The sequence below is a fragment of the Primulina tabacum genome, unplaced genomic scaffold (genome assembly GCF_025594145.1).
Source record: "Primulina tabacum isolate GXHZ01 unplaced genomic scaffold, ASM2559414v2 Contig940, whole genome shotgun sequence".
Classification (NCBI taxonomy): Eukaryota; Viridiplantae; Streptophyta; class Magnoliopsida; order Lamiales; family Gesneriaceae; genus Primulina; species Primulina tabacum.
This window is the reverse complement of record NW_027460000.1, coordinates 2,919-28,606: the sequence shown is the minus strand read 5'-3', so window position 1 is coordinate 28,606 and position 25,688 is coordinate 2,919. Positions and strand designations below refer to the sequence as shown.

At 32.8% G+C, this 25,688-nt stretch overlaps 2 protein-coding genes and 1 pseudogene across 2 annotated transcripts; 2 read left to right on the top strand and 1 right to left on the bottom strand.

The window, feature by feature from the left end:
* Nucleotides 1–2,203: 2,203 nt before the first annotated feature.
* On the top strand, nucleotides 2,204–4,977 carry LOC142535330 (la-related protein 1C-like). Its single transcript, XM_075641750.1, has 6 exons — nucleotides 2,204–2,711; nucleotides 2,900–3,464; nucleotides 3,541–3,688; nucleotides 3,786–3,876; nucleotides 4,548–4,619; nucleotides 4,909–4,977. The coding sequence occupies exons 1-6, from the start codon at nucleotides 2,322–2,324 to the stop codon at nucleotides 4,975–4,977; spliced, it is 1,335 nt and encodes a 444-aa protein (XP_075497865.1). The 5' UTR covers nucleotides 2,204–2,321.
* Nucleotides 4,978–23,296: 18,319 nt separating this feature from the next.
* LOC142535329 (NEP1-interacting protein-like 1) lies at nucleotides 23,297–24,778 on the bottom strand (annotated as a pseudogene).
* Nucleotides 24,779–24,926: 148 nt separating this feature from the next.
* Nucleotides 24,927–25,375, top strand: LOC142535327 (F-box protein At4g35930-like). Its single transcript, XM_075641748.1, has 2 exons — nucleotides 24,927–25,051; nucleotides 25,114–25,375. Exons 1-2 carry the CDS (start codon nucleotides 24,927–24,929, stop codon nucleotides 25,373–25,375), a joined length of 387 nt encoding a protein of 128 aa, XP_075497863.1.
* The last annotated feature ends 313 nt before the right edge of the window (nucleotides 25,376–25,688 follow it).

Below are 25,688 nucleotides of genomic sequence, written 5' to 3'. Positions count from 1 at the left end.
ATAATAAAAATAAAAATATTATTGATAAGCATAACCAACATTAAAATTTAGTTTTTATTATTTTATTAAAATATACAAATAAATTATTTTTTTCAAAATAAAAATATATCTTTATATTTTTTAAAGTTTAAATCAAATTAAATAATAATGATATATTAAATATCAGGATCGACATCTAACGTACAACATTCTAAAATAAATTTTTTATTCAAGGCAAAAACTTGTGTGAGACGGTCTCATGGGTCGTATTTTGTGAGACGGATCTCTATTTGGGTCATCCATGAAAAAGTATTATTTTTATGCTAAGAGTATTACTTTTATTGTGAATATGAGTAGGGTTGACCCGTCTCACAGATTAAGATCCGTGAGACGGTCTCACATAAGACTCACTCTTTATTCAATAAATAATTAACACTCTAAGAAATAAGAGGAGAAAAATGTAATTTATTAAGTTTTGATAGTGTATCTCACTTGATTTGTTAGATTAATAATCAAATAGTTATCTAAAAAATTGGATCTTAAATCGGATCAAAATGATTATTAAAACATCTTAAAATTTTAACCAAATATTGGATAAGTGTTTGACTATTAATCTATCATTGTTTAATCCACTCAACCAAACACACCCTTAGAATATACTTTGAACCTTTCCTATTTTAAATTGATTTTCCATAAACAAAGAACATTTTCATTTACCTAAGAATACAGAGAGAGGGATTCATTTCCTTGTACTAAAATTGTGCTATGATAACGGTACGGTTTATATTTGTTTTAAGAGGCACTTTAGGTTTTGTATTTCATGATTCCGGGACAAATATACAATATTTAATAAAAATATTACCACCGCTAAATTTTTAAATGGATGAGCTTATTGAGGACTTCTGAAAACATGTCTTTGATATTTCTTCTTATATAGAAAATTGAATACTTAAATGAGTTTATAATGACATAAAATGCACTCTTATAAAAAATCGGTTTTGCCATTTTCATAAAATAAGAGCAAATACGAAGTATTTGTTAGTTGATATAAGAGTTCGTTATGTTGTGGCGTTTACATGTGCATGAGATGTGATAGAATAATATTAGATACAATCATCAACAGGAACACAAAAAAAAGTGATATTTAGAACAAAATGCTACGTGTGTACCATGAATAATCTTATACGACAAAAATCAACTCTTGAACATGTTGAAATCACCTCTATATTCTAGATAGCAGTGCATAGATGAATCAGACCATAATAATAATTCTTAGGGTTGAACCAGTGACAAATACTTGTAGAGCCAATTTTTTCTAATAATTTTTTGGGCTTGAATCAATTAGTACATAAATTATTTAGAACAATTATTACATGTCAATTGACAAAAAAAATCTATTTAGTTTAACGTAGATTTCTATCATGATTTTTATTTAATTAAAAGAATATTTTTGTCAATTGATTTAGAATGATTAAAGCAAATTATAATCTCTATATTATCTAAGAACAGAAGTAACACTCATGTTCTTATTCTCACCATATTTTCAAATTTTGAACATCCAATCCTTATCTATATTTTTGAAAGTATAGTTATGTTATACATTAATTATTATTTATTTAAAGTATGGTATTAAAGATAAATCGGCTATTTTTTTAGGAAAAAATTAATATGACAATAGTAAATATTTATTCTTATTTAGATTATTTATTTTTTTAGTAATTTTAGAGTAAGTTTTTTGTTTTTCTTATCTAATCTTGTATTTGAGTTTTATTTAATTCTATCAAAATTTTCTAGCAAAAAGTTAATGTGAAACAATTTGAAATACAAAGATAAGATCTTCTTAATGATAATTTGGAGATAATTATATCATCACCATATGTCAAAATTTTAAAAGTAAAACTTGATATAACACCTTATAAATCATTAAAGATTTTTCGATTTTTAAAAACATAGGCTTTGTTTTTATAAATAAAAGATATCGGATTTTAAATATCGATTATTTTACTTCTTTGTTTTTTTTTTCGAGATATAAAATATTATTTGTTCCGATATATAAATAAATAAAATTAACCTTTATCTTTTTATCTTGATACTAAATACGTATATCCTAATTAAATCCGAGCTGTAATTATATTTGTCGTAGGAAACTAATTCCCCGCTTCATTGCTCTTATATATGCGGGGAGACTAGAACACTGCACTTTTATTTGCTTCCGAACAAGAAAACGGGCGGAGATAGGCGATTTCGATTTCGAGTGGGAATTTTTGGGTTTTCTTTAATCGATTCGATTGTGTTGGTGGGTTTGATGTTCAGTTGCCTGACCTATTTTTTTGTTTTCTGCAATGGCTACTGCTTCTGACTCCTCCGCCTCTGTTCAATCTGTAAATTCTGTTATTGATCGCCATTCACGGCTCGCGTCGCCTTGTTCATGTTCGAGTATCTCTGATCAGAAGCACGTTTTGCCTTCTGAAATTTTCCTAAACCAATTAATCGCACCACCTGCTAGTTTCTTGGCCGAGGATGGTCAGGCTGAGGGAAGTGAGAATGTTGGTGTAACCAAGAAGTGTGTTTGGAACAATCCTGCTAATGGTGTTGCTCCGCAGGTTGGTGCTTTGATGGGGACAGCATCTTGGCCTGATTTCTCCAAATCAGCTCGTGCTTCCACGAAGGCTTCTTCGAGTTCGACTGATTCTCTTGAAGAACTCTCTCACGAACCAATCATTCTGTCACAGGTTTATTATTTCTGTCATTGTTGTTCTCTATATTTTGGCCCTTTTAATCTACCTGTTCAATTTATCTGATGTTCTTAGTTGCTTGGGTTTTATTATATATGCTTCTAGTGCTATTATGAACTCGATGATCAAGTTTTCGTACAAGTTAGACTGCTTTCCTTACGAAATTTTCTTTTTGTGAATAATAGGGGACGTCAGTTGACTCTTGGTCTTCACAGGAAGTAGCAACAAATTCAGCTTCGAACCATGAATCTCCTATCCGCCAGTGTTCTCCGGAGCTAGGTGGTGACAGGACAAGTCACAGAAACATAACAGCCAACGGCAGCTTTTCTCAAGCACCAAATTCACACAGTTCTGTGGTTGAAGCGTCTCCTTTTAAGCCAGTGAAGTCCAGCATCTCTTCGGGGGTATCTCCTAGGGACAACACACGTTGGGATGTTGGACAGAGAGGAGGATCTCACAGTGGGCATGAGCCACACCATCCGCGTGGTCCTTTTAGAAGGAACAACAGTGGACCGCAACTTCAAGGGAATGGTTCTTCTAATCATGGCCATGGTAGCAAACGATACCAGGAACGTTGGATTGATGATTGGAGCTATAACCATCAATCTTTTGGCAGCAGAGTAAACCTTGCACCCCAGCAGAGTGTCGCCTCTCGGCCCTTCATACGTGGTCCAGTTTCAAGTGCTCCTTTTATTCCTCCACCTCCCCCTGTGGGTGCGCGGCCCTATGGTCCCCCAGTGTTCTACAATGGTGAGGTTTGCTGCTTTGAGATACTTGCTTCTGTAGATTATCTTGCGTGCTAATTATATTTTGTTTCAATTTGCAGATGCTTCATCTTTTACGTATTTTGCTCTTGGACCCCACCCAGGTTCACCCGGGCACATGCCTATGTTTCCATATGCACCAATGTCGTCTCCCATACCTGATCCTCACTTGCCTTCCAAAATTGTGAAACAGATAGATTATTATTTTTGGTATGTTATTTTGTTATGCATACTAAATGATTCATCCGCTCATTGCTGTCTATTTGCGCATGGTATCAACGCTTGGATTTTCACATGTATCTTGCAGTGATGATAATTTGGTGAAGGACACATATTTGCGCCAGAAAATGGATGTGGATGGATGGGTTCCCATAAACTTAATAGCAAGCTTTAAGAAAGTAAGTCGGTCAAATTAATGAAAAATTTCCTGCTTATGCTTATTTCTTTATCCATTTTATCTAAACTTAAACTTGCGATTCTTTTTGATTGTTGGTACATAGAAGAGAAATTTTGAGGCTCTAGATCAGAAAGTTGAAAATATCAAAAGCTTGATTCTTTAATTGGAATTTAGTGAGCAATAGGTTAAGAATTTTGAAATGTTTCGGTTTTGTTAGATTATTCTTGGATGAAATAAAATGACAATTGATATCTAACTGTAATACGCTTGAGTTTATCAGAAGATTTATATTGATATGGAAATGGTAAATTTGTATGACCAAGAATGCACATTAGAATCATGGTACACTCTTTTTAGTTGGTTTCATTAGGTAACAATGATACTATTTTGAGAATGAAGTAGCTTGGACGGGTTAGTTATTCATGTAAGTTGTCTTTGGAGTGGAATTTGGAGATGCCTGATCGGATCAAAAGCATCTCTGGCTGAAAATCTTGCCTGCCATGATTTGAAACACCAAATCGACTGTTAGTGCTGCCATTTAACCTCTTATCATAGTCACAGAGGCAGCTGGATATTTTATGGCTGATCATATCAAACTTTTTAAATGATTTGCCACCTATTACGATGAGACTTAACTATGAATACTAATATTATACATTCTCAATTTTTCAGATTAGGGAGCTGACAGACAATGTCCAACTTATATTGGATGCTTTGCGAGCTTCGAATGTGGTGGAAATACAGGTGAAATGTATCGCATATTTGATCCTCGCAATACCACTTTTCTTATAGTAAATCTTTTACTAGTAGTGTAGTCCAAAATTTTACTGAAAAAACAAGTGAATATGCGATTAACTTATGAGCAAAATCTGTAATATCCCCTTTTCAGCTTTCTCATGCGACTTGTTCTATATATCTATAGACTTGTTATCCTTTGGGTATTTTGTAGACATTTCATCCCACGACATGCACTTTAGATAGAGTATTGGTGGTTTCTAACTCATCTAGGCGATTTTTTTTCTTACTCTTGCAGGGAGAAAAGGTGAGGAGGAAGGGTAATTGGAGAAAATGGATAATGCCAACCTTCTTGTATTCTACATGATCAAGTCCTCAATTTCTTTAATGAGCAATATAGGTTAAGAAGTAAAATCATTGAACGAGGAAACAACTGGTTCTTTAGTGGTTTTTTTAAAATACAATTGTGCATTTTACGATGTCCTTTTACCAAGTACTCTAATATTTTGCCAAAAATTAATTTCCCGTCAAAATGTTATTTCTAAAAAAGAAAAGATATATCATTAATATTGAAATATATGTACTACAATAAATGATAATTTCAATTATTGTTTGTATTGATTATATCAATTCATTTAGTTCAAATTTGAATTTAATTCATTTTATATTAATTAAAATATAATTTATATTATATATTTTTATTATTTTTTATTCAAATTGAAACTAAACTTTATTGAAAATATAAACTAAATTAAAATTTTTTACATTGATTATATCAATCAATTTAATTTGTGATATGATTTGTGTTACTATGATATATTTAATTTTTATTACAAACTGTATAAATAAATTTTAAACACAAATGATTGCAATGTTATATATATATATATCACTCATCCATTCGATGTGTAATTTTTCTATATTTCATCACATCCAATAGATGAGTGACACCTCATCGGTGCTCACAAAAGTGTGTACGGTAGGTGTGCAGATATCAAAATTAATTATATGTGTGTGTACTGTAATAAATGACACTTTAATTATTGTTTGCATTGATTATATCAATTCATTTAATTCAATTTTGAATTTATTTAATTTTTGTATTAATTCAAATGTAATTTATGTATTATATGTTTTTTATTTTTTTCTCAAATTGAAACTAATCGAAGATAGCCTAAATTGGGGCAATCCATGGTATTTTTCGATTTCTAGATAATTCAATGTTAAGTGTTGTACAATTATGCCAAGGAAATGGGAATCATGCTGGCTGCGGATCAACTTTTGAAAACTAGATAGATATCGAGCACATAATTAAACAAGAATAAAATGTTATAAAATTTTTGAAATATATTTATACAGATGGATTTATTATATATTTCGAGCATGTTTTAGTTTGATATTTTTGAGTATAAGAATAATGTGGGAGCATGTTTTAGTTTGATATTTCGGAGAATATATCACCCAAATAAATCATATACTCTTGCTAATATACTATCCTCCAAAAATTAGATTTACTAGTATTTATCCATTATATACTATCCTCCAAAAATTAGATTAACTTATGAGCAAAATCTGTTAATATCCCCTTTTCAGCTTTCTCATCCGACTTGTTCTATATATCTATATATCCTTTGGGTATTTTGTAGACATTTCATCCCACAACATGCACTTTAGATAGAGCATCGGTGCTTTCTAACTTATCTAGGCGATTTTTTTCTTACTCTTGCAGGGAGGAAAGGTGAGGAGGAAGGGTAACTGGAGAAAATGGATAATTCCAACCATCATGTTTCCTACAGATCAAGTCCTCATTCTCTCAATATTTCTAGTCTGCATATAATGATGAAAAGACAAACACGTAGTTTCTAGCGATACTATTATCATAGGTGGGGACTTTGAACACCAACAACTCTATATTTTAGGCTGCTTTTCAGAGTTTGTGGTGGTCTCTAACTCATCTAGGCGATTTTTTTTCTTACTCTTGCAGGTAGAATAGGTGAGTAGGAAGGGTTACTGGAGAAAATGGATAATGCCAACTATCCTGTATTCTACAGGATCAAGTCCTCAATCTCTCAATATTTCTAATCTGCATATACATGATAAAAAGACTAACACAATTTCTAGCTATATTTTAGCCACCGTCGGAAGATATTGGTTTACTTCCACTTATTTCTTATAGTCGTTGGTAATTTAGTTGGATTCGTGATTGTCCAGAGTCTATTGCCTCTCTTTTTTTTATTTTTTTTCCCCAGAAACATCTTATATTATATTGAAATATTGGATATGAATATTTTCTGTTTGGTTTTTATGTGATTTATTTTTACTAATTGCATCTTTATCACTGCAAAATTATAGATATTTTCAATAAAATATATTTGAAAATCTATAAAGTACTAAAGAAAATATTTCATCTAACCCACATAGCGATTAATGTGTGGCCACGAGCATTAAATAAATATTTTTTTTATAATATAAATTGTTACGGTGAAAATAGTTTGAATCATACTCAAAATTAGTTTACTACGTACGTTTTGGTTTTGAGCCGAGTATGATATTTTTGAAATTATATATATAATGGATCAACACTAGTAAATCTAATTTTTGGAGGATAGTATAGCAAGAGTAAATGATTTATTTGGTGATATATACTCCGAAATATCAAACTAAAACAAGCTCCAACATTATTCAAGCTCAATATCAAACTAAAACATGCTCGAAATATATAAATAAATCCATCTGTACAAATATATTTCAAAATATTTTATAACATTTATTCTTGTTTAATTACGTGCTCGATATCTATCTAGTTTTCAAAAGTTGATCCGCAGCCAGCATGATTCCCATTTCCTTGGAATAATTGTACAACACTTAACATTGAATTTTCTAAATCGAAAAATACCATGAATTGCTCCCATTTAGGCTATATTCGACTAGTCGTTTAACAGAAGCTTTCGAGCGTGAACAGTGAGGTGCACTGGGCAAGTGCGTGCGTGCGTGCATGCATTGCAAGGCTAAGCGTGCTTGTCTTCGGACGATAACCCCTCGAACGAGGGCTTGCAACTTCACCAGACTTTTCTGAATGCCTTTCTAGCCTGTATAAATATATGCAAACATGCATTATGTTATCATAAGTAATATATGGTTTAGGGCATGTTTGTCCAATAAGTCTGACCAAAATAGATTTTGATTATCTGTTTATTAAAAGTAGGAATTACTAAAATAATTTGTCATTGTCCGTATTTGGAATCATTTTTTCGCCTGAGTGCTGCCATGTTTTCAAACGTATGGATAATATTCAATACTATGTTATGAGATACAAAGGAAGACAAGTTATTACATTAAGAACAAATTTTGACTCATAAAATAATCAAATTTCAATTCAAGCCAACTTACAAGATCATTTTCGTCTTTTCTAACAAAATTCTCTCTATATATATATGTGTGCGCGCGAATAAGTAAGACAACCATATCTTCTCTTGACAAGAAATCTGTACCCATAGTCTCTTCATACAAGATGTTGCTTATTTCATTGCTGAATCTTCCTTTTGTTGTTGTTGTGCACAATCACAATACTAGAATCGCTTTCGTGATCGGATGATGATCGTTGGAAAAGTTTTTTCACGACGATTCGAGATAGAGGTTTTTTCCGTTTCCTGTAATGAAACCCATTTTGGCTGTCGGCTTTGAGATTTAAGAATTGTTAAATGTTGGGACTATTCAAGAGTAGAGAGGGGAATGAGTTGAGTGGGTAGCATGTTCTTCTATCATCGTGCATGGATGAATTGTTTGGGTCTTTTGTCGTGTATCTCTCGCGAAATACCTATATTGCCCTTGCTAAACACGTTTGTTTTGGATTTCACGGTGGTTCTTAGTTCATATTTCAGGTATGGAACTGAAATTTGAATCAAGAAAGATTTTAAAGTTTGAAATCGGTCATTTTTTTTGTAGGGAAAAAATAAACTTTTCGATCTATTAACTTGTTACATTTTGAGTTTTGATCGACTAAATATTTAAAATTTTACTTTAGTATAACTTCAAATAAATTGCTAACAATACCGAATTTTTTTTGTAAAGATTGAATTATTATTATTATTTTTTTTGAAAAGATTGAATTAGTTTTGGTCTTATCAATGACATGTATTTTGGACCTTCATACAGAAGTAATTGCGTAACTATGCAATATTTTGTGAAAAGTAAAAATAATTTCAACGTCTCGATACCATAAAGATTTGAAGTTGTTTTAAGAACAAATATGCATTTGGACATATATTTAAAATCGTTTTATAATTAAAAAGTAGTATGTTTCGATTTTTATCGTTACCTTTATTTCTAAAAATATAAAAAAAAAACTCTCAATTGTTCTTTGTAGAACACCTTTTTAAAAATATTTCACAAAAAATTTATCCAAACACATGCTTTTATTTTTTATTTGTAAAATACTAAAAATATTTGCTCAGCCGAGCCTTAATTTGTTTTGGTTCAGAAAATGTAGTTGAGATAATTTTCTCCTAATTTTTATTTTCGATTCCTTGAAAAAAAAAAAAAAAAAGAACCGCTAATAATGAATATACTTTTTTTAAAGAAATTATTGCAAAATGAATGATAATGCATTCTTTTTCAAATCCAAAAAGTAAACAGTATAAAGTTGACTGTCCTACTTACGCAGTATTCTATCGATCATGTATGTATGGATTGGGAGGAGGACTCTCCATTCTCATTGATATATCATAAAAAAGTACTTTCATTTTATCTCTTTAGCTTAGGAAAGTTCTTTAAAAAAACTAGCTTTCTCACGGACTTGTAGCCAATTTTAGAATTCTCAATTTTTCATATGATTGAATTGAAATGGTAGTTTGATTGCTCACTTTCTTGTTAGCCATTGGACTGTGAGAGATTTTTTTCATTACATGGTAAACAGGTGATTTCGATTGTCATAAAAGATAATCTGAAATCCGATGTTATAAATTAAAATACTTACACTTAATAGATTTTTTTTTTAAAAAAAAACAAGAAAAGAGTTACACCAGATGAGCGTTAAAATTAAAATGGTTAGAAAGTGCAAAGCATGGTTGTGAATGAAGTGAAAATCAAGCAAGAAAAATTGAACTTTATTGATAAATAAACTATGGAACAATATTTAAATGAATAAGAATGAAAATATATTATGCGCCTGTACTAATTTGCATAATTTACGATGATTTATAGGAATAGTCAAATTATCCACGTCATACAAGATGGATACGATACAATGCCATGTAACACACAACTAGTGATGATAAAGAAAATACTAATAGCAAACAAACATGTGTGTACGTAGGATCTGTGAGGGAATACAAACCACACCTCAAAATTTTCTTTACAAAATCGTGATCAAGCGCAGAGACCGAACACGAAAGATGTTGCTCAGAAACTACATACATAGAGCTGCACCTAGCCAATCTAAAACTACGGATTTATTGAACAAATAGAGAGGCCGTATACGAGTAAGAGGATATCATCAAGCTGGTGTTTCTCGCCGTACAAAAAGAGCATCAAAATACTCTTCTACACAACGGGCAAGAACCGTGTCTCACCAGCCAAGAGTCGATGCAAGGTAGATGAAACAAGTGGTGACAATGAGGTAAACTTCGCACGGTCCCCTAGCTGAAAGTCCTGCGTATATTTAAAAGCATGGGACAGATTCTTCTAAATCAGTTCAACTTGTCGATAAAAGAAGTCTATATACAAAGAGCTCAAACTTTGGCCAACACTTGAATAATTACAATGGCCTCTTCTGAAATTAGGTGGATATAAATGAATACCCACAACGAGTGTAGATGTAGGATGTGTCGTATGCGTAATTGCTTTGTCATAGAAATTACGCAAATTTCATAAATGTCACTATATAGGCCAAAAGTCAAGGTGCACTGATGTAGTTTATCTAACAAGAGACAGATAAAAAGGGAAAGAAATTAGAACAGTACCTGAAGGCAAACAGAACAAGAGACTCCCTCTCCGGAAGTATCAACAATGTCGTCTCTTGCAACCCTTATCTTTGGGAACTTTTCAACTGTGTCTACTAACAAACCATTTGCCCCGCCAGTGTCAAAAATGTCGGGAACGTCTTCAAATGTTGTTTCTACAGCTCCCATCTGATTAACGAAGAAAATTTCGTAAGTCAAAAAAGTAAAAATACTGTCATCCCTATTTCAAAGAAAAGCAATCGAGCAGCATAATACCTGACTTTGCACGGCACTTAGCATAGCTGGACCAATACGCTCGCGGACAAGTCTGCCACTTAGAAGGCTCACTATCAAGCAATCTGTACAGTCAGATTATAGCTCCAAACTCAATCAGATTACTAAACATGCTATAAATCTCGAAGATTGAACTTGCCAGATTATCACGTCTGCAATTGAATAGTATTGACTCAAGATTATTAATCCATTCAATAGATAAGACTTACCAAATACAGGAGACACGGTATCCCCAGATTCATCGGACTGCCACAAAAGAAGTGATGATTCAAAGACTTCGATGGAGTAAACAGCACCGATATGGCACCAACCGAAGCCCCTCTAACAATCCACTTTCTGTCTCTTGGCCAATAAGGCGCTCCAGTCATTGCTCCCAATATGGTACCAACTGCATAGCAGGGGACAGCTCTTCATTAGCATAAGAATAATTCGAGAGAAAGTACTACTAAAGATCAACATCCTCTAACATTCGGTAGTCGCTGCGTGAGACGTTTCTGAAAAAATAATCATAAGGTGATTGAAAAATCTGACCTTTAATTCAACTCCAAAACCTATACAGTACAAAATCACATCCAAATCCTACACCACACAATCACAAAAGAAAATGAAAACTGCATCCTTGGGGTTCTCAGTATGAATGATGGTTTTTCTTCACATTCTCTGTCACCCAAGGTCAAACATAGCCTAAAATTATAATTTCTTTAAATGTTCTAAATCCCCAAATATGCTGAAAACCCCAATTTGGCGGGACATAGCAAAACCTAAACCCTAAAACAATAAAAACCACGGAGGAACAAATCAATGTTAAGGAAAAAACACATTATAATTATGGGGTGGGTGAAACCACCAAACCCCTTGAATCGTGGATAACCCACCTGCATTAGAAGCGTACGATCAAAACCAAAATCAAGAAATTGAATCTACAACCACTCAAACCAAATGGTTCCAATATGCTGTTTGTACTTAAGAAGTCTACTACAAACAAAAAATTTTGAAACATATTGGAACCATTTGCAGCAAGGAGGTGGAAAAGGAGTGTGGATGGCAGTCCTCACTCACCCAAGGCACCTAAGCATGGCCCTCCGTCCCCCTTCTCGTCTAAAATGCACTGAGATGCGCCAAATTGCAGCTGTTCTCTTCCAAGATCCCCATTTTTCTTCAAAATGTTTTGGTGCCATCCTTTTTGCCGAAAACCTGTCTGCAAATCCTTGGCTTCTAATAGAGCCCTATTCTACGAGGATGAACTGTGCCAAGCGGTTGCGCAAAACAATCTTCGTTGATTTTTGCTGTTTTCTGGTATTATTTTTGTTCCATATATGTGTATAGCTAGAACATTGGCATGGATTGCTTTTGGTATAGTTTCTGGAGATTTGGAGTAGGCCGCCTGGTGCAATTTTTCTAGTCAGTTTAGGTGCTTGTGAATTTTGGGGCCTAAAGATTCTGTTATCATAGGAAATCCGCCGAATCAATAAGTGGTTGAACTTCTAGAACTTAAATATCATCTTGACCGTTGAATTACTGTTTGAACAGTCTAAAACACCCTGTGGATCACCACACTACTGCACCTAACGGCGAACTGGTTCCAGGAGACATCAAATCCTGCATCAACGTCCAATCTTAAGTGGATTTGGAGAAAGAGGTTTTCAAACAAAAAAACTTCTTCGGCAAGTCATCTAACAAAGATATTGCCCAATCGATTCTGAATTCTCCCAACCGATTATAATGTGCTAGTGCATTAAGTAGGACAATAGATCTAACACAGTAGTCGATTTCAACTGGTTAATAAGACAAACGAATCTTTAAAATAGTTATTTCATTTCATGTTTCTTATATTCTATTAGGGTGTGTTTGGTACAAGTGATGAGATAATAAAATGATTAATTATGCTAGAGATAATCAAACATTATGGGATACTATTAAGATTGTTTGGTTCAACATTTGAATATGTGATTAGCTTTTAAATATTGAGTGAAGGTCTCATGTGAGACCGTCCCACGGATCATAATCCTGTGAGACGGTTCAACTCTACCCATATTCACAATAAAAAAGTAATACTCTTAGCATAAAAAGTAATACTTTTCATGGGTAACCCAATAAGAGATCCTCTCACAAATACGACCCGTGAGACCGTCTCACACAAGTTTTTGCGTATTAATAAATTTAATATTATAACCCCTTGTTAAGTTTACTTATTTGTTGTGCTCAAAGCAATACATAATATTAGATAATAATAATAATAATGTTAATAATGACGATATTAATAATCTTTGAATTAATATGTGTAAATATCATAAATTAAATATAATAAAAATAAAAATATTATTGATAAGCATAACCAACATTAAAATTTAGTTTTTATTATTTTATTAAAATATATACAAATAAATTATTTTTTTCAAAATAAAAATATATCTTTATATTTTTAAAGTTTAAATCAAATTAAATAATAATGATATATATTAAATATCAGGATCGACATCTAACGTACAACATTCTAAAATAAATTTTTTATTCAAGGCAAAAACTTGGTGTGAGACGGTCTCATGGGTCGTATTTTTTGAGACGGATCTCTATTTGGGTCATCCATGAAAAAGTATTATTTTTTATGCTAAGAGTATTACTTTTATTGTGAATATGAGTAGGGTTGACCCGTCTCACAGAATTAAGATCCGTGAGACGGTCTCACATAAGACTCACTCTTTATTCAATAAATAACTTAACACTCTAAGAAATAAGAGGAGAAAAATGTAATTTATTAAGTTTTGATAGTGTATCTCACTTGATTTGTTAGATTAATAATCAAATAGTTATCTAAAAAATTGGATCTTAAATCGGATCAAAATGATTATTAAAACATCTTAAAATTTTAACCAAATATTGGATAAGTGTTTGACTATTAATCTATCATTGTTTAATCCACTCAACCAAACACACCCTTAGAATATACTTTGAACCTTTCCTATTTTAAATTGATTTTCCATAAACAAAGAACATTTTCATTTACCTAAGAATAAGAGAGAGGGATTCATTTCCTTGTACTAAAATTGTGCTATGATAACGGTACGGTTTATATTTTGTTTTAAGAGGCACTTTAGGTTTTGTATTTCATGATTCCGGGACAAATATACAATATTTAATAAAAATATTACCACCGCTAAATTTTTAAATGGATGAGCTTATTGAGGACTTCTGAAAACATGTCTTTGATATTTCTTCTTATATAGAAAATTGAACACTTAAATGAGTTTATAATGACATAAAATGCAACTCTTATAAAAAATCGGTTTTGCCATTTTCATAAAATAAGAGCAAATACGAAGTATTTGTTAGTTGATATAAGAGTTCGTTATGTTTGTGCGTTTACATGTGCATGAGATGTGATAGGAATAATATTAGATACAATCATCAACAGGAACACAAAAAAAATAAGTGATATTTAGAACAAAATGCTACGTGTGTACCATGAATAATCTTATACGACAAAAATCAACTCTTGAACATGTTGAAATCACCTCTATATTCTAGATAGCAGTGCATAGATGAATCAGACCATAATAATAATTCTTAGGGTTGAACTAGTGACAAATACTTGTAGAGCCAATTTTTTCTAATAATTTTTTGGGCTTGAATCAATTAGTACATAAATTATTTAGAACAATTATTACATGTCAATTGACAAAAAAAATCTATTTAGTTTAACGTAGATTTCTATCATGATTTTTATTTAATTAAAAGAATATTTTTGTCAATTGATTTAGAATGATTAAAGCAAATTATAATCTCTATATTATCTAAGACAGAAGTAACACTCATGTTCTTATTCTCACCATATTTTCAAATTTTGAACATCCAATCCTTATCTATATTTTTGAAAGTATAGTTATGTTATACATTAATTATTATTTATTTAAAGTATGGTATTAAAGATAAATCGGCTATTTTTTTAGGTAAAAATTAATATGACAATAGTAAATATTTTATTCTTATTTAGATTATTTATTTTTTTAGTAATTTTAGAGTAAGTTTTTGTTTTTCTTATCTAATCTTGTATTTGAGTTTTATTTAATTCTATCAAAATTTTCTAGCAAAAAGTTAATGTGAAACAATTTGAAATACAAAGATAAGATCTTCTTAATGATAATTTGGAGATAAATTATATCATCACCATATGTCAAAATTTTAAAAGTAAAACTTGATATAAATCACCTTATAAATCATTAAAGATTTTTCGATTTTAAAAACATAGGCTTTGTTTTTATAAATAAAAGATATCGGATTTTAAATATCGATTATTTTACTTCTTTGTTTTTTTTTTCGAGATATAAAATATTATTTGTTCCGATATATAAATAAATAAAATTAACCTTTATCTTTTTATCTTGATACTAATACGTATATCCTAATTAAATCCGAGCTGTAATTATATTTGTCGTAGGAAACTAATTCCCCGCTTCATTGCTCTATATATATGCGGGGAGACTAGAACACTGCACTTTTATTTGCTTCCGAACAAGAAAACGGGCGGAGATAGGCGATTTCGATTTCGAGTGGGAATTTTTGGGTTTTCTTTAATCGATTCGATTGTGTTGGTGGGTTTGATGTTCAGTTGCCTGACCTATTTTTTTTGTTTTCTGCAATGGCTACTGCTTCTGACTCCTCCGCCTCTGTTCAATCTGTAAATTCTGTTATTGATCGCCATTCACGGCTCGCGTCGCCTTGTTCATGTTCGAGTATCTCTGATCAGAAGCACGTTTTGCCTTCTGAAATTTTCCTAAACCAATTAATCGCACCACCTGCTAGTTTCTTGGCCGAGGATGGTCAGGCTGAGGGAAGTGAGAATGTTGGTGTAACCAAGAAGTGTGTTTGGAACAATCCTGCTAATGGTGTTGCTCCGCAGGTTGGTGCTTTGATGGGGACAGCATCTTGGCCTGATTTCTCCAAATCAGCTCGTGCTTCCACGAAGGCTTCTCGAGTTCGACTGATTCTCTTGAAGAACTCTCTCACGAACCAATCATTCTGTCACAGGTTTATTATTTCTGTCATTGTTGTTCTCTATATTTTGGCCCTTTTAATCTACCTGTTCAATTTATCTGATGTTCTTAGTTGCTTGGGTTTATTATATATGCTTCTAGTGCTATTATGAACTCGATGATCAAGTTTTCGTACAAGTTAGACTGCTTTCCTTACGAAATTTTCTTTTTGTGAATAATAGGGGACGTCAGTTGACTCTTGGTCTTCACAGGAAGTAGCAACAAATTCAGCTTCGAACCATGAATCTCCTATCCGCCAGTGTTCTCCGGAGCTAGGTGGTGACAGGACAAGTCACAGAAACATAACAGCCAACGGCAGCTTTTCTCAAGCACCAAATTCACACAGTTCTGTGGTTGAAGCGTCTCCTTTTAAGCCAGTGAAGTCCAGCATCTCTTCGGGGGTATCTCCTAGGGACAACACACGTTGGGATGTTGGACAGAGAGGAGGATCTCACAGTGGGCATGAGCCACACCATCCGCGTGGTCCTTTTAGAAGGAACAACAGTGGACCGCAACTTCAAGGGAATGGTTCTTCTAATCATGGCCATGGTAGCAAACGATACCAGGAACGTTGGATTGATGATTGGAGCTATAACCATCAATCTTTTGGCAGCAGAGTAAACCTTGCACCCCAGCAGAGTGTCGCCTCTCGGCCCTTCATACGTGGTCCAGTTTCAAGTGCTCCTTTTATTCCTCCACCTCCCCCTGTGGGTGCGCGGCCCTATGGTCCCCCAGTGTTCTACAATGGTGAGGTTTGCTGCTTTGAGATACTTGCTTCTGTAGATTATCTTGCGTGCTAATTATATTTTGTTTCAATTTGCAGATGCTTCATCTTTTACGTATTTTGCTCTTGGACCCCACCCAGGTTCACCCGGGCACATGCCTATGTTTCCATATGCACCAATGTCGTCTCCCATACCTGATCCTCACTTGCCTTCCAAAATTGTGAAACAGATAGATTATTATTTTTGGTATGTTATTTTTGTTATGCATACTAAATGATTCATCCGCTCATTGCTGTCTATTTGCGCATGGTATCAACGCTTGGATTTTCACATGTATCTTGCAGTGATGATAATTTGGTGAAGGACACATATTTGCGCCAGAAAATGGATGTGGATGGATGGGTTCCCATAAACTTAATAGCAAACTTTAAGAAAGTAAGTCGGTCAAATTAATGAAAAATTTCCTGCTTATGCTTATTTCTTTATCCATTTTATCTAACTTAAACTTGCGATTCTTTTTTGATTGTTGGTACATAGAAGAGAAATTTTGAGGCTCTAGATCAGAAAGTTGAAAATATCAAAAGCTTGATTCTTTAATTGGAATTTAGTGAGCAATATAGGTTAAGAATTTTGAAATGTTTCGGTTTTGTTAGATATTCTTGGATGAAATAAAATGACAATTGATATCTAACTGTAATACGCTTGAGTTTATCAGAAGATTTATATTGATATGGAAATGGTAAATTTGTATGACCAAGAATGCACATTAGAATCATGGTACACTCTTTTTAGTTGGTTTCATTAGGTAACAATGATACTATTTGAGAAATGAAGTAGCTTGGACGGGTTAGTTATTCATGTAAGTTGTCTTTGGAGTGGAATTTGGAGATGCCTGATCGGATCAAAATCATCTCTGGCTGAAAATCTTGCCTGCCATGATTTGAAACACCAAATCGACTGTTAGTGCTGCCATTTAACCTCTTATCATAGTCACAGAGGCAGCTGGATATTTTATGGCTGATCATATCAAACTTTTTAAATGATTTGCCACCTATTACGATGAGACTTAACTATGAATACTAATATTATACATTCTCAATTTTCAGATTAGGGAGCTGACAGACAATGTCCAACTTATATTGGATGCTTTGCGAGCTTCGAATGTGGTGGAAATACAGGTGAAATGTATCGCATATTTGATCTTCGCAATACCACTTTTCTTATAGTAAATCTTTTACTAGTAGTGTAGTCCAAAATTTTACTGAAAAAACAAGTGAATATGCGATTAACTTATGAGCAAAAATCTGTTAATATCCCCTTTTCAGCTTTCTCATGCGACTTGTTCTATATATCTATAGACTTGTTATCCTTTGGGTATTTTGTAGACATTTCATCCCACGACATGCACTTTAGATAGAGTATTGGTGGTTTCTAACTCATCTAGGCGATTTTTTTTTTCTTACTCTTGCAGGGAGGAAAAGGTGAGGAGGAAGGGTAATTGGAGAAAATGGATAATGCCAACCTTCTTGTATTCTACATGATCAAGTCCTCAATTTCTTTAATGAGCAATATAGGTTAAGAAGTAAAATCATTGAACGAGGAAACAACTGGTTCTTTAGTGGTTTTTTAAAATACAATTGTGGCATTTTACGATGTCCTTTTACCAAGTACTCTAATATTTGCCAAAAATATTAATTTTCCGTCAAAATGTTATTTCTAAAAAAGAAAAGATATATCATTAATATTGAAATATATGTACTACAATAAATGATAATTTCAATTATTGTTTGTATTGATTATATCAATTCATTTAGTTCAAATTTGAATTTAATTCATTTTTATATTAATTCAAATATAATTTATATATTATATATTTTTTATTCAAATTGAAACTAAACTTTATTGAAAATATAAACTAAATTAAAAATTTTTACATTGATTATATCAATCAATTTAATTTGTGATATGATTTGTGTTACTATGATATATTTAATTTTATTACAAACTGTATAAATAAATTTTAAACACAAATGATTACAATGTTATATATATATAATATATATCATTTTGATATCCTGCACACCTACTGTGCACACCTCTGTGAGCACCGATGAGGTGTCACTCATCCATTCGATGTGTAATTTTTCTATATTTCATCACATCCAATAGATGAGTGACACCTTCGTCGGTGCTCACAAAAGTGTGTACGGTAGGTGTGCAGGGATATCAAAATAATTATATGTGTTGACTTGTAATAAATGATCACTTTAATTATGGTTGCATTGATATATCAATTCATTTAATTCAATTTTGAATTTATTTAATTTTTGTATTAATTCAAATGTAATTTATGTATTATATGTTTTTTATTTTTTTACTCAAATTGAAACTAATCGAAGATAGCCTAAATTGGGGCAATCCATGGTATTTTTCGATTTCTAGATAATTCAATGTTAAGTGTTGTACAATTATGCCAAGGAAATGGGAATCATGCTGGCTTGCGGATCAACTTTTGAAAACTAGATAGATATCGAGCACATAATTAAACAAGAATAAAATGTTATAAAATATTTTGAAATATTTATACAGATGGATTTATTTATATATTTCGAGCATGTTTTAGTTTGATATTTTTGAGTATAAGAATAATGTGGGAGCATGTTTTAGTTTGATATTTCGGACAATATATCACCCAAATAAATCATATACTCTTGCTAATATACTATCCTCCAAAAATTAGATTTACTAGTATTTATCCATTATATACTATCCTCCAAAAATTAGATTAACTTATGAGCAAAATCTGTTAATATCCCCTTTTCAGCTTTCTCATCCGTCTTGTTCTATATATCTATATATCCTTTGGGTATTTTGTAGACATTTCATCCCACAACATGCACTTTAGATAGAGCATCGGTGCTTTCTAACTTATCTAGGCGATTTTTTTCTTACTCTTGCAGGGAGGAAAGGTGAGGAGGAAGGGTAACTGGAGAAAATGGATAATTCCAACCATCATGTTTCCTACCGGATCAAGTCCTCATTCTCTCAATATTTCTAGTCTGCATATACATGATGAAAAGACAAACACGTAGTTTCTAGCGATACTATTATCATAGGTGGGGACTTTGAACACACAACAACTCTATATTTTAGGCTGCTTTTCAGAGTTTGTGGTGGTCTCTAACTCATCTAGGCGATTTTTTTTTCTTACTCTTGCAGGTAGAATAGGTGAGTAGGAAGGGTTACTGGAGAAAATGGATAATGCCAACTATCCTGTATTCTACAGGATCAAGTCCTCAATCTCTCAATATTTCTAATCTGCATATACATGATAAAAAGCTAACACAATTTCTAGCTATATTTTAGCCACCGTCGGAAGATATTGGTTTACTTCCACTTATTTCTTATAGTCGTTGGTAATTTAGTTGGATTCGTGATTGTCCAGAGTCTATTGCCTCTCTTTTTTTTTATTTTTTTTCCCCAGAAACATCTTATATTATATTGAAATATTGGATATGAATATTTTCTGTTTGGTTTTTATGTAATTTATTTTTACTAATTGCATCTTTATCACTGCGAAAATTATAGATATTTTCAATAAAATATATTTGAAAATCTATAAAGTAAGACTAAAGAAAATATTTCATCTAACCCACATAGCGATTAATGTGGCCACGAGCATTAAATAATATATTTTTTGTTATAATATAAATTGTTACGGTGAAAATAGTTTGAATCATACTCAAAATTAGTTTACTACGTACGTTTTGGTTTTGAGCCGAGTATGATATTTTTGAAATTATATATATAATGGATCAACACTAGTAAATCTAATTTTTGGAGGATAGTATATTAGCAAGAGTAAATGATTTATTTGGTGATATATACTCCGAAATATCAAACTAAAACAAGCTCCAACATTATTCAAGCTCAATATCAAACTAAAACATGCTCGAAATATATAAATAAATCCATCTGTACAAATATATTTCAAAATATTTTATAACATTTATTCTTGTTTAATTACGTGCTCGATATCTATCTAGTTTTCAAAAGTTGATCCGCAGCCAGCATGATTCCCATTTCCTTGGAATAATTGTACAACACTTAACATTGAATTTTCTTGAAATCGAAAAATACCATGAATTGCTCCCATTTAGGCTATATTCGACTAGTCGTTAACAGAAGCTTTCGAGCGTGAACAGTGAGGTGCACTGGGCAAGTGCGTGCGTGCGTGCATGCATTGCAAGGCTAAGCGTGCTTGTCTTCGGACGATAACCCCTCGAACGAGGGCTTGCAACTTCACCAGACTTTTCTGAATGCCTTTCTAGCCTGTATAAATATATGCAAACATGCATTATGTTATCATAAGTAATATATGGTTTAGGGCATGTTTGTCCAATAAGTCTGACCAAAATAGATTTTGATTATCTGTTTATTAAAAGTAGGAATTACTAAAATAATTTGTCATTGTCCGTATTTGGAATCATTTTTTCGCCTGAGTGCTGCCATGTTTTCAAACGTATGGATAATATTCAATACTATGTTATGAGATACAAAGGAAGACAAGTTATTACATTAAGAACAAATTTTGACTCATAAAATAATCAAATTTCAATTCAAGCCAACTTACAAGATCATTTTCGTCTTTTCTAACAAAATTCTCTCTATATATATATGTTTGCCGCGCGAATAAGTAAGACAACCATATCTTCTCTTGACAAGAAATCTGTACCCATAGTCTCTTCATACAAGATGTTGCTTATTTCATTGCTGAATCTTCCTTTTGTTGTTGTTGTGCACAATCACAATACTAGAATCGCTTTCGTGATCGGATGATGATCGTTGGAAAAGTTTTTTCACGACGATTCGAGATAGAGGTTTTTTCCGTTTCCTGTAATGAAACCCATTTTGGCTGTCGGCTTTGAGATTTAAGAATTGTTAAATGTTGGGACTATTCAAGAGTAGAGAGGGGAATGAGTTGAGTGGGTAGCATGTTCTTCTATCATCGTGCATGGATGAATTGTTTGGGTCTTTTGTCGTGTATCTCTCGCGAAATACCTATATTGCCCTTGCTAAACACGTTTGTTTTGGATTTCACGGTGGTTCTTAGTTCATATTTCAGGTATGGAACTGAAATTTAGAATCAAGAAAGATTTTAAAGTTTGAAATCGGTCATTTTTTTTGTAGGGAAAAAATAACTTTCGATCTATTAACTTGTTACATTTTGAGTTTTGATCGACTAAATATTTAAAATTTTACTTTAGTATAACTTCAAATAAATTGCTAACAATACCGAATTTTTTTTGTAAAGATTGAATTATTATTATTATTTTTTTTGAAAAGATTGAATTAGTTTTGGTCTTATCAATGACATGTATTTTGGACCTTCATACAGAAGTAATTGCGTAACTATGCAATATTTTGTGAAAAGTAAAATAATTTCAACGTCTCGATACCATAAAGATTTGAAGTTGTTTTAAGAACAAATATGCATTTGGACATAATTTTAAAATCGTTTTATAATTAAAAAGTAGTATGTTTCGATTTTTATCGTTACCTTTATTTCTAAAAATATAAAAAAAAAACTCTCAATTGTTCTTTGTAGAACACCTTTTTAAAAATATTTCACAAAAAATTTATCCAAACACATGCTTTTATTTTTATTTGTAAAATACTAAAAATATTTGCTCAGCCGAGCCTTAATTTGTTTTGGTTCAGAAAATGTAGTTGAGATAATTTTCTCCTAATTTTTATTTTCGATTCCTTGAAAAAAAAAAAGAAGAAAAAGAACCGCTAATAAGATGAATATACTTTTTTTAAAGAAATTATTGCAAAATGAATGATAATGCATTCTTTTTCAAATCCAAAAAGTAAACAGTATAAAGTTGACTGTCCTACTTACGCAGTATTCTATCGATCATGTATGTATGGATTGGGAGGAGGACTCTCCATTCTCATTGATATATCATAAAAAAGTACTTTCATTTTATCTCTTTAGCTTAGGAAAGTTCTTTAAAAAATACTAGGCTTTCTCACGGACTTGTAGCCAATTTTAGAATTCTCAAATTTTCATATGATTGAATTGAAATGGTAGTTTGATTGCTCACTTTCTTGTTAGCCATTGGACCGTGAGAGATTTTTTTCATTACATGGTAAACAGGTGATTTCGATTGTCATAAAAGATAATCTGAAATCCGATGTTATAAATTAAAATACTTACACTTAATAGATTTTTTTTTTTAAAAAAAAAACAAGAATAAAGAGTTACACCAGATGAGCGTTAAAATTAAAATGGTTAGAAAGTGCAAAGCATGGTTGTGAATGAAGTGAAAATCAAGCAAGAAAAATTGAACTTTATTGATAAATAAACTATGGAACAATATTTATAAATGAATAAGAATGAAAATATATTATGCGCCTGTACTATTTGCATAATTTACGATGATTTATAGGAATAGTCAAATTATCCACGTCATACAAGATGGATACGAGACAATGCCATGTAACAACACAACTAGTGATGATAAAGAAAATACTAATAGCAAACAAACATTGTGTGTACGTAGGATCTGTGAGGGAATACAAACCACAGCCTCAAAATTTCTTTACAAAATCGTGATCAAGCGCAGAGGACCGAACACGAAAGATGTTGCTCAGAAACTACATACATAGAGCTGCACCTAGCCAATCTAAAACTACGGATTTATTGAACAAATAGAGAGGCCGTATACGAGTAAGAGGATATCATCAAGCTGGTGTTTCTTCCTCCCGTACAAAAAGAGCATCAAAATTACTCTTCTACACAACGGGCAAGAACCGTGTCTCACCGGCCAGAGTCGATGCAAGGTAGATGAAACAAGTGGTGACAATGAGGTAAACTTCGCACGGTCTCCCCTAGCTGAAAGTCCTGCGTATATTTAAAAGCATGGGACAGATTCTTCTAAATCAGTTCAACTTGTCGATAAAAGAAGTCTATATACAAAGAGCTCAAACTTTGGCCAACACTTGAATAATTACAATGGCCTCTTCTGAAATTAGGTGGATATAAATGAATACCCACAACGAGTGGAGATGAGGATGTGTCGTATGGCTGTAATTGCTTTGTCATAGAAATTACGCAAATTCATAAATGTCACTATATAGGCCAAAAGTCAGGTGCACTGATGTAGTTTGATCTAACAGAGACAGATAAAAAGGGAAAGAAATTAGAACAGTACCTGAAGGCAAACAGAACAAGAGACTCCCTCTCCGGAAGTAATCAACAATGTCGTCTCTTGCAACCCTTATCTTTGGGAACTTTTCAACTGTGTCTACTAACAAACCATTTGCCCCGCCAGTGTCAAAAATGTCGGGAACGTCTTCAAATGTTGTTTCTACAGCTCCCATCTGATTAACGAAGAAAATTTCGTAAGTCAAAAAAGTAAAAATACTGTCATCCCTATTTCAAAGAAAAGCAATCGAGCAGCATAATACCTGACTTTGCACGGCACTTAGCATAGCTGGACCAATACATCTCGCGGACAAGTCTGCCACGTAGAAGGCTCACTATGCACATCAATCTGTACAGTCAGATTATTAGCTCCAAACTCAATCAGATTACTAAACATGCTATAAATGCTCGAAGATTGAATCCAGAATTATCACGTCTGCAATTGAATAGTATTGACTCAAGATTATTAATCCATTCAATAGATAAGACTTACCAAATACAGGAGACACTGTATCCCAGATTCATCGGACTGCCACAAAAGAAGTGATGATTCAAAGACTTCGATGGAGTAAACAGCACCGGATATGGCACCAACCGAAGCCCCTCTAACAAATCCACTTTCTGTCTCTTGGCCAATAAGCGCTCCAGTCATTGCTCCCAATATGGTACCAACTGCATAGCAGGGACAGCTCCTTCATTAGCATAAAGAATAATTCGAGAGAAAGTACTACTAAAGATCAACATCCCTCTAAAATTCGGTAGTCGCTGCGTGAGACGTTTCTGAAAAAAATAATCATAAGGTGATTGAAAAATCACCTTTAATCAACTCCAAAAACCTATACAGCACAAAATTCACATCCAAAATCCTACACCACACAATCACAAAGAAAATGAAAACTGCATCCTTGGGGTTCTCAGTATGAATGATGGTTTTCTTCACATTCTCTGTCACCCAAGGTCCAAACATAGCCTAAAATTATAATTTCTTTAAATGTTCTAAATCCCCAAATATGCTGAAAACCCCCAATTTGCGGGACATAGCAAAAACCTAAACCCTAAAACAATAAAAACCACGGGAGAACAAATCAATGTTAAGGAAAAAACACATTATAATTATGGGGTGGGTGAAACCACCAAACCCCTTGAATCGTGATAACCCACCTGCATTAGAAGCGTACGATCAAACCAAAATCAAGAAATTGAATCTACAACCACTCAAACCAAATGGTTCCAATATGCTGTTTGTACTTAAGAAGTCTACTACAAACAAAAAATGTTGAAACATATTGGAACCATTTGCAGCAAGGGAGGTGGAAAAGGAGTGTGGATTGGCAGTCCTCACTCACCCAAGGCACCTAAGCATGGCCCTCGTCCCCCTTCTCGTCTAAAATGCACTGAGATGCGCCAAATTGCAGCTGTTCTCTTCCAAGAATCCCCATTTTCTTCAAAATGTTTGGTGCCATCCTTTTTGCCGAAACCTGTCTGCAAATCCTTGGCTTCTAATAGAGCCCTATTCTACGAGGATGAACTGTGCCAAGCGGTTGCGCAAAACAATCTTCGTTGATTTTTGCTGTTTTCTGGTATTATTTTTGTTCCATATATGTGTATAGCTAGAACATTGGCATGATTGCTTTTGGTATAGTTTCTGGAGATTTGGAGTAGCCTGGTGAAATTTTTCTAGTCAGTTTAGGTGCTTGTGAATTTTGGGGCCTAAAGATTCTGTTGTCATAGGAAATCCGCCGAATCAATAAGTGGTTGAACTTCTAGAACTTAAATATCATCTTGACCCGGTTGAATTACTGTTTGAACAGTCTAAAACACCCTGTGGATCACCAACTACTGCACCAACGTCGAACTGGTTCCAGGATACATCAAAT